At 53.1% G+C, this 10,260-nt stretch overlaps 1 protein-coding gene across 16 annotated transcripts in view; it reads right to left on the reverse strand.

Moving 5' to 3' along the window:
* Camk2g (calcium/calmodulin dependent protein kinase II gamma) overlaps window positions 1-9,982 on the reverse strand; it is a 59,397-nt gene extending 49,415 nt beyond the window's left edge. For all 16 annotated transcript variants that reach the window (XM_021182531.3, XM_021182528.3, XM_021182529.3 and 13 more), the window contains exons 1-2: window positions 9,810-9,982; window positions 8,432-8,526 (exon numbers count right to left, since the gene is read on the reverse strand). In XM_021182531.3, coding sequence (XP_021038190.1) covers window positions 8,432-8,526; window positions 9,810-9,874 — 160 coding nt within the window. In that variant the 5' untranslated portion in view covers window positions 9,875-9,982. The remainder of the gene's footprint in view (window positions 1-8,431; window positions 8,527-9,809) is intronic.
* Between the last annotated feature and the right edge of the window lie 278 nt (window positions 9,983-10,260).

A 10,260-nucleotide genomic window follows, 5' to 3' on the forward strand; every position in this document is an offset into this window, starting at 1 on the left:
AAGGGTCTGGCGATGAAGAGGAAAAAGGTCTCTTTAACTGGTATGTGCACATAGCTTTTCTTTTCTTTTCTTTTCCCTTTGTCCATTTTTCGTGTGTGTGTGTGTGTGTGTGTGTGTGTACCCTAGTGGTGTATGCATACACATGGGCATATGCATACATTTTTGAATATGTAACATGCACAATGAAAGCCTTAGGTTAAGTCACCACACACATAAGCACACACACACACACACACACACGGGTTAAGACACCACACACACATGCACATACACTTCTCTGTGTAGCCCTGGCTGTAATGGAACTCGCTCTGTAGACCAGGTTGGCCTTGAACTCAGAATTCTGGGATTAAAGGCATGTCGAGCCCCCCCCCCCCCCCCCCCGGTTACTCTTTCTTTTTATTTACACTAAGGTTAGGTCTCTCGATCAAACCTTCCAAAGCTCATAGGTTTGGCTAGTTTTGCCAGCTTGTTCTGGGGATTCCTTATCTCTGTCTTCCCAGGCTGGAATTACAGGTGGGCCACCATGCCAGCTCAGCATTTACGTAAATTCCTGGAGATCTGAACTCTTGTCCTCACCCATGCTTACATGGCAATCACTTAACTCTGGAGTCATTTCCTGCCCCAGCTCCCGTGCTCATCCACATTGCCAGTGATCACAGAACAAACAGTCAGACCCACTCTCCCCTCCACCTGGCAGACACGGAATCTGAATGCACCAACTGAACCCTCCCTCTGACTTCTCAGGAGTCCCATGAGCTCCTCCACTGCCATCCAGAGGTGAAGCCTGTGCAAGTCCACCGTCTGCAGATGAAGGCAAGCAAGAGGGGGGCACTCAGAGAGTACGCCGGCCCAGGAGAGCCTGACCACAGATGCCTCCTCTTCCTCAGTCTTGCTGGCTATGGATGGCGTCCTGCCATCCCCAAGTTCAGTTCAGTGAGCCATGTGGTTTCTGCCTCCCATAGTCTCTTACACCATGGCAGCCTGACCTCTCTAGTGGTCAAGCTCATCTCTTTCTCCCCATAGCTCCTGTTCTATAGTCTCCTCAGAAGACAAAGTGTTCTACACTAGCAGGAACAGAAAATTATTTGTAGAGTACCTTTCTTGAACACAGCAATCTCAACATTAAAAGGAGTAAAGCTATTGAATTTTCTTGGTCCATGGTGGTGGGACCAGGCCTAGGCTTGGCATATGAAGGTACGGACAAACCAGCAGGTACTCTTGCCACAAAGCCAGCCTCCTTCCTTTCCTCAATGACTACTTCAGGGTAACTTGGACTTTCCCTAGCTGACCCTCCTCTCACCCACCTTTCTGTAAGGCTCCTCCCACCCCACAGCCCAGCCCCCCCTTCCTGTTTGACAACAGCCACTTCCTGCCTGCCTGTGTGCTATTGCCATGGAGACCTACCCTGCAGGCCTCCAGCCTAGCTCCAACCACAGACAGCCCTCTTGCAAGGTTTCCCCCTTAACTGCAGAGGTGACATCAGGATCAGAAAGGAGAAGCAGCCTTTTTAGGAGCCTGCCCCCACTTTCTTGGACTTGCTCGGGCTTTTCCCCAGAGTCGGCCTAGGGCAGAGCCAGGCCCCCTAGGAAACAGGGATAACTGGAAACCCTGCCTCTTCAGCCTTCTGCTCAGGTGCTTCAGGACTTGGTCTAGGACACCACAGTTTCACAGGCAGAGCAGCAAGGAGTGACCGGATATAGCAAGGGGCGCAGAGAAACTGCAACCCATACAGCTAGTGGCACACAGAACCCCACAAGTGCCTCTTCTCTCCTGCCCAAACGAAGCCCACTCCAAATACATTTGCCTTCGTTTCTCAAGAACCCTGGCCACTGATTCTCCATGGCTCTCCCAAGGACCTACACACTGATTTAGCAACATTTCTCTAAAATCACAGAAGCCAGCCCTAGGTTCAGATAAGAGGTCTGATATCACACAGACATACAACCTTCTGCGGGTAGGAAAGGACATATGGTCATATCATGGCTACAAGGAATCTTCTTGAATTCCAATCTCAATGACATCTTTCCCTCTGAAATCTCTGCCCGTGGCCTCAACATCAGCTGTGAGAAGCCCCCGGCAGCCCCAGGTGGAGGCAGTCTTCTCTTGCTCCCCTCCTGAGTGCCCCACCTTCCCTCACACACAGCTGAAACCCTGTTCCTTGGGCCTCACTCTGAGGAACAGGAACAAGGGCAGCACAGGGCTGTCATGTCATAGTCCACCTTCCTCTGCTGCTTCTACACAGCATCACCCCTTGGGCACCAATGAGTGAGGATCTCCAGCCACAATCCCACTGACCTCCCCCGACACCATGATGCTATATCCCTTCCTCTTTGAAGGTGCAAAGAATCTCCGATTAAAGGCAAAGTCGGTCAAGCCAGGATGCAGAGTCTTGTAATGCCTTCAATCAGCATATAAGTGGGGCCAGCTAATGGTTATGAATGCAGGGGACAGGACCTGAAACACACCCACGGCACCCCTCTGCCTCTGTCCCTTACACAACACACATACAAATACCCTGTCTCCAGCTTGAACCCAAACAGTTCCAATCAGACCACAGAAGTCCTGAGCCTCACCATGGCCTCTGGCTCTCAAGACAAGGAAAGGCAGATCAAGGAGGGAAAGGCAAAGGTGCCAAGACGCACCCTAAGGTTCAAGCTCCAAGCTTGGATGGACAGAATCCCCATGGGTGCACTAGCAAGCCCCAAGAAGGCAAGGCTCGCCTGTGGGCACTCTGGCCACTTTACAGGGTCAGCTCCATGCCCCTAGTGGGTGCCCCTAGCCTTTGCCCACTGTTTTGGTGACATTTCCTTCATGGTAACCAGCCCCAAGTAAAACATCCCAGGAAGCAGCCCCTAAAAATAGCTCCTCCCAGGGCAGCAGCAAGGGAGGGGGAGGGGGAGGGGAAAGAGAGGGAGGAGAAAAGAGGGGAGCAGATGGGAATCTGCTGTTGCTGATGGTGATAGGGCTCAGGAAGTAGAAATGATGTATGTGGGGCGGGGTGGCTAGAAATGCCCCCACCAGAGTCTAAGAAAAAAATGGGGTACAGAAGACTGAGGCAATAAAGAGAGGTTTATTCTGCTGGGCTTAGAGTTATCTGTGGTGCTGGATGGAAAGCTATGGGATGACACCAAGATTCATCCCAGAACAAAGGACTAGAACCTGGGTTTAAAAGATAAAATCCTAGCACTTGGGAGGTGGAGGCAGGAAGATCAGGAGTTCAAGGTCATCCTCAACTACACAGCAAGTCTGAAACCAGCCTGGGCTCTATGAGGTTGGGGGTGGGGGGGGTTGAAATGCCCCTCGAGGGGATCCAAAGACCATACAGTCTAAAGAGTCATAGATCTGAGCATCAACAAGACTGTAAGCAGCTAAAGCTCAAAACAAACCCACAACAAATCTTTTATGCCTCGGTTTCCACAAGGCAACATCTTCCATAAAGCAACATTTGTCCAGTTATGTGCAGGTGACAAAGGGACTCTCTCTACAGAGGCCCTCAAGAAGTGCAAAGTCCCCATCTCTTTCTGTCAGCACCCTGTGGCACCCATGGGATCAGCCCCTGTCCATTGCCAAAGCCGTTCAGAAAGCAGCAAGCACAGGCTGGGGAATGGGAGGTGACCACACCAACCCCCCACCTCCCCACCCCCAGCCACCCCACTCCAGCCTCAGCAAAGAATGGGGCTGGTCCTCCCCTCTAGGGTTTCAGCACAGCTTCTGACAAGACATGATTGACAAGGAACAGGATAAAAAAATCAGGGTTCTCTTTTACAGAACGGGACACATTTTAACCTATATCCCCACCTAACAGCACCCCAGTTCCTTCTGGGAAGGTGGGTAGGAGGACAAGGTGACAGGTCAGTGCTCTACAACTAAGTTCCGCACCTCTCATCCTGACTGACTGAAGCCTTGGCACAGAGACGGCAGGACCTCCACCCTATTCCCCCATGCATGGCAGGGAAGCATTCAGAGTGCTCTGTCACTTATAGCCAGGAAACCATTGCTTTGTGTCTAAAAATCAGCCTATTTTATCCTCAACTGAAAAGTTTGTTTTTACACAGAACCTCCGAAATCTCCCCTGGAGTCCCAGAGGTGCAGGGCACTTTCTAACTGTTCTCTTTCCATTCCTACACCATCCTGATCTTCTCCTCCCCTCCCCTCCCCCAGATCCTTTAACAGGAAAATCTTACTTGGAGATACCACAGGGGACACAAATGTCATGGGGGCTACTCAGGCCAACACCAAGGGGGTGGGGACTTTCAGCTGGCACCATTCAGGGGGATCCCATTTCAGTCCCCAGGGCCAGCTGGACCCAGAAAGGGACAGCCTTTACCCTTCTGGTAGCCAACATACCACACAACATCAGATACTCAGCCTGCCATGGCCTCAGACACAAAGTGACACCCCAAAAGGGAAAAGAGAGTGAGGCCCCTAATCACAGATCAGCTCATGTGCACAGACGGCCATATGACAGCTGAGACCACCTGAGATGCCACGTGAAGGTCGGGCAAAGGTGTTTGTGGTAAATCCCAGGAGACACCAGAGCGACCAGAAGTGACGGAGGTGCTGCTTTGTGACCTCATCTGTTTGGTTTGTTTTGAGGTGGGGTTTTAATATAGATCCTAGGCTGGCCTTGAACTTGTGGCAATCATCGTGTTTCAGTCTCTAGAATACTAAGAATAATAGCCTGTGCCATCATCTACTGATTCCTTAAAAAGTGGCTCATAGGTTAACTGAAGCATGTGTTAAAATGCAGATGCTGGGGACCCCAGGCCTCTCAGAGCAGAACTTATGTGGATAGAAGCCAGGGAGCGCTATTGTAACCAGTACTCAAAAGTGAGCTTCACTGGCACTGACAGTGAAAGAGGGGTCCTATAAGGCCATCCATGACAAGAAGAATCATAAAATAAACTGCTTTATGCCCCAAGCACAGTCTTTATCCTCATCTGTTCTCTCCAAAGCAGTCTGGCCACTGAATCAACATGGGGGAACCCATGTCAGCCAGGGTCCAGGGTCTCTAGAAACTTGACTTTCAGTTCCCCGGGAGCCAAACCCCAAAGGCAGCCACAACCGGTTATCTAGCCTTCCTCATCCATCCATTTCATATAGACATACTCGCTGTGTCTCAGGTGCTTAGCTAGGGCCTGCCTACACAAAAGCAAAGGAAAAAATAAGGTCTTTCCCCTCACCTCTCAAGTCCTCATGGAGAGGAAGACTTTTCTTATACCTAGTTTCAGCAAAAATCTCTTGACATGAAGTATACAGACAAACGAATAAATAATATAGCAACTGCTGGACTAGATTTCATAACACTGTTTCAGGTAGCATCCCTCCTAAGGCCAAGGGCATTACTCCAGTATCAATTTCAGCCAGCGGGATCTGGAATCCAGATAAAATAATCCAAATACAGAGGTTTCTTATGGTGCCTCCAAGGATAAACCCCAAGCTACACAGAAATCAGAAAGAACCATTTGCTGCCCTTCAACTGGAGCAACATGGAGGAAATGCTTTGGATATAAGCAAAGAGAGCAGGATATAAAATGTTATGCTCTACGAGGTGAAAATCTGTATGCATATGAATAAAGATAAGAAGGGAATATGAAGATTTAAAAATAAAAAAAAGACATAAGGGCTCAGGCTCTTTGGGGGGGGTGCTCTTAAATCTTAAAATAACATCTTATCATTGCTGTCACCTGGCCCACTAGCTCCTGCATCCAAGCCTATTTTAAATGCCTCCTTCAGCCTAGGAGAGCTAAGCTTGGAACCATGGGCTCTCCTGTACAAGTCCCAAGTCCCTACCCATCACTGCATGAAACAAAAACAATGGTGTTACACAGCTTTCAGTGCCTATGTGGTCAGGCCTGCAAATAAAGAACCAAACGGTACTCGATGCACACCTGTCTGAGCAGCCTACCTGATAACTCAGCCACCAATGCTGGCTTCAGAGGCCACGATGACAAGAAAGTACAGCCCCCAAGAAAGCTTCCTCTCCAGACCTGACACCCAGAACACTAAGTTGCCTCTCTGGGCCTCTGCGGCCATCTCATTATGGACAACAAGCAAAAGCAGCTCTCTACCCTTTCTTGCCTTTCCACTTGCAGCAAAGAGAATCACGAAGAAAGCAAATGCTCAAGGAATCCCAGCAAACACAGCAAGCCTCCTCAGATCTTCACACAGGTGACCCTAGTGGGGCAATGACATTCCCAAACACAGAAATTCAACACCTGCAGAGCCCTAGACAGACAGACAGACAGACAGCAGCAAGTGAAACTGAGCCCCGGCTACATCACCTTTATAAAATATACAGCGTAAACTGAGAGGCTGCAAAGAAGTCATGGTTTTCATTCCTGAACCCCATGGGTACCAGCCCGGTATAGACCTTGACCCAACCCCTTTGGCAACACCAAACACAGACCAGCACACCGTCTCCCTCTCGCTCTCCCACCTCCAAACCGCAATGGCACCTCTACATTCCTGACCCCTCTTTTTGGCATCCGAGCACATCCACAAGCTGCCACGAGCCACTGTCCCAAAGTTAACCTGGTACATCAGCCAAAGCCTCAGTCTTGGCATAACCATCTCTCAAGTGGGGGAGTTGCTGCCTGACACACATGATCTTATTCTAGAATTCCCAAGGCGAAAAGAAAAGCAGAGAAATGAAATGCCATCCAGTTCAGGAGAGAAAGAATACCAAGATACCAGCTTGGAAGGACAGGATAGGGCAGAAAGGCTATGAGGAAAGGAGAAAAAGGGACACAATCCCACAGGCTTATTTATCCAGACTCAGGATAAGTTTTGGTATATGGAAGCGGCAGAAAATGAAAGCCCAAGGTTGGTAGTTCCAGTCACTGTAACCAGCTACCTTCACATCCCCAGTTCTCAGCTCTCGATTTCCTATCCCTCGCTCACTCTTGGACCAAAGAGCACTGGTGAGGAGCAAAGCAAAGCGCTGCACCATCCGCTGGAGACACCAGGTATCAGCCACATTTCTGATACACCAGGGCTAGGCTGTGTGGGCACAGAGAGGGACCCATCTTCACCTCACTCCTGCCTGTCCCTTCCATTCTTAGTCAGAGCATGTTTGCCAGAGAACCCAACTACTGTTGTCCCCCGCCCGTCCCAGAGGAGGAGGAGGGCATCTGGCCACCCACATATCTCTATGACAACCACTGCCTTGGACTCAAGGTACCCAATGGAAAGAAAACAAGTCAACTTTACAGCCAATGTACATGAACAGTCTGAGACAGGAGATGCGCCCAGTAATAGGAATAAGGAGAGATACCCAGGCCAGGAGGCAGACCCAGCCCCATGGAACAGGTCCCAGAAAAACTGCCACAGGACAGAAGCCCACTGTCATCTCTCTGGAATTCTAGAGCCTCTGGGTGCTTGGGACATCTATTATCTTGCCCTAGTGATGCCCGAGTCATTACTGGCCAAAGACCACATCTTCCCCAGAGCATCTGTCCTGGCTCCTAATAATCGCCCAGCCCTAATACCTTGCTCTGACTCATAGAACCTTTGTCGCTGTGCTGTACCCTGAAGCTCTCCAGAACCTGACCTCTGTATTAACCAGACCAAGCCACCTCACACACTGCTGGGTCTACACCTATCAGATGAGGTAAGTTTGGCGAGCACCCAATACTAGCTTCAGAGATGTACATCTGAAGTGTTAAAAGGCAGGCCTTGGCTTCCCAGTCATAGGTACTCAGGCTCTCACAAGTAAGACTCTAGGGCCTACACGGTAAATGCCTCACACACGGAGGCACTGCGGCTCCTGCTCAGACCAGACCACTGAGATTGAGCGACCAGGAGGCATCATCACACGCTGCCCAGGACAGACTGTATCTGCTGCTTCACCGTCAAGTTTGTAATTTGATCAAAAAAAAAAGGAATCAAGTTCATCTGGCAGGGTTTGTTTCCCAGAAGCCCTCACCGCCACCGCCTCAGCCGCCTACCCTGATGTTTACAGATTTCCTTCCCTTGGGAGTCTGTTCTGCCGCCTGGTGGGCAGGGGAGGCTAGATTCATCAAAACTGCTCATTTACTGCATTTCCACCCTAAGTTACCACCAGGGCACAAGGGCTAGGACAAGCCTGCAGTAGCCAGCCCTGCCCTAAAGAAGAGGGGCTTTAAGTACCCTAAATTAAGAGCTGTTCATTCCATACCATACACTGCCTTCTCAATTCTCCACTGAGAACTTGAACTTCCTCAACCCTTTGGAGATCACTCCAGCTACATACATCTCTTACTTTTTTTTCCCCTTCCCTGAGCACTTCCAATTCCCTCACACCTCCTTGTCTGGCTTCTAAGTCCACCCACCTTGAAATTCCAACTCATCTCCAAGTGCTAAAACACATACTCCCCCACCTCCCAGGGAACCTGCAGAAATCTAATTTCTGGAGGGATCCTCAAAGAGAGGCCCGGCAGGGCGCGCTCACCTCGGGCGGACAACTTCTTGGTATTGATGATTTTTGCAGCATATTCCTGCGTAGATGTTTTCTTTACACACCTCCGGACCACTGAGAAGGCACCCCTGGAGAGAGAAGGGGGAAAGAACTGGGACACAGCGCCAAGCAAAGTGACACACACATACTTCAGATGAGGACAGCCATGCTCCAACCACCAGACTTGTAGGGACAACCAACAGCTAACGTAAGAATGGTAAGCCCACCCGATGGCCCTAAACAGACGTGGGTGGAGCACCACCTGGCTCCCATCTAGTTCCTGGGCAAAGCAACAGCCTCAAACCTCAGACTGGTGGGCGATGCTTCAAATACACACCTGCTGCATCTCACTGATTGCCTTGTGATCCCCAGCAAAGGCAACCAGGAGAGAGAAGAACAGGGAGACCTTGTTTCTTCTCTCAGCAGAAATAATTGAAAGTAGGGAAAAGGAGGGATTAAACAGAAGGTATGATTTCCTGAGAAATTTCCCTTAAGCCTGGGAGAAAGTGACGCTCAAGATCCGCTAAACTGGCTTAAACCCACAGCATCCCCGCTCAACTGACAGCAGGGAAACTGGAAAGATAGCTCTGATTCTGACAGCAGTAACTCCCCTTCCCCATGCTATTTTCCTCTACGTGACCCGCCAAATGGGCTGCGATCTCGGGCTCTGGAAATATCTAGGGGGGCGGGCAGAGCGGGGGCTGCAGTGGCCAGGCTCTGCACCGCGGGTGGGGGTGGCGGGGACCCGGGCTGCGGCGGCGGCGGCCAGCTCAGTGCGGAGGGGAGGGGGATGCTGCGGCTGCGGCGCGCGGCTCCTGGGACCACTGCAGGGATGGGGGGAGGGGCCGGGGGTGCCGCAGCACTGCCCAGCAGCAAGGCTGGGATCCTGGAAGCCGCACTAGCGGGGGGGCGGGGCCCGGCACTAAACATCTCCCCACACCCGGGCACCGCAGCGGGGCTGGAGCTGCAGAGCCCGGGAGGGTCCTGAGTGCCGGGCGCCTGGGAACTGGGGGGCCGGAGCTGAGTGGGCTCCGGAGCTGGGTGGGGAGGGGGCGGTGGGAGAGGAGCGTCTGAAGGGTGCGGGAGGGGCGGGGCTGGAAGGCGCCCCGGAGCAGTCCCGGGGCTGCAGTTCCCGCGGCGGCGCCGGGTGCAGCAGCCTGGCAGCTGCTGCAGGGCGCGGAGGGGGCTGCGGGACCGGGAACCCGGGGCTAAGGGGCCCCCGAGGCAGCACGCGGGAAAAGCTGGGGGTGGGGCGGGTCGAGGGGGCGCTGCAGCGGCCGGTGCAGGGCCGGGGGGCGGGGCGAGAAGCCGCAGAGCGCCGGGACGCCTGGACCAGGGTGGGGGGCCGCCGCGCGTGGCGGGTGGGCCGTACTTGCCGAGCTCCTCGAAAAGCTGGTAGTCGTCGGTGAAGCGGGTGCAGGTGGCGGTGGTGGCCATACTGGCGGGCGGACGCGGCGGTGCAGCCCGCGCCGACGTCGGTGCACAGTCACCGCCGCCCGGCCGAGGGAGCAAGAGGAGGAGACGGGGCTGAGCCCGGCAGCACCGCGAGACTTTACCGGAGAGAGCGAGGGAGGGAGGGACACCCCCGCGCCCGCCCGCCGGCCCCGCCCCCAAGCCCCGCTGGCCCCCGCCCCGCCCCCGGGGAGGGGCCTCCCACCGTCGGCCCCGCCCCGCCCCAGGAGCCGCCCGAACTGGGCCCCCTGCGCCCGAGGGCCAAGGACGCGGGGTCCCCACTCCCGGCCACCCACTGGGACCGACCGAACTGAAAGACTCCTCCAGCGGGCTCCTCCAGGGCGGACCCTGCAAGAGCTCAGGAACCAATG

This window comes from Mus caroli, unplaced genomic scaffold, assembly GCF_978045245.1.
Source record: "Mus caroli unplaced genomic scaffold, Mus_caroli_1 scaffold_12, whole genome shotgun sequence".
Taxonomy (NCBI): Eukaryota; Metazoa; Chordata; class Mammalia; order Rodentia; family Muridae; genus Mus; species Mus caroli.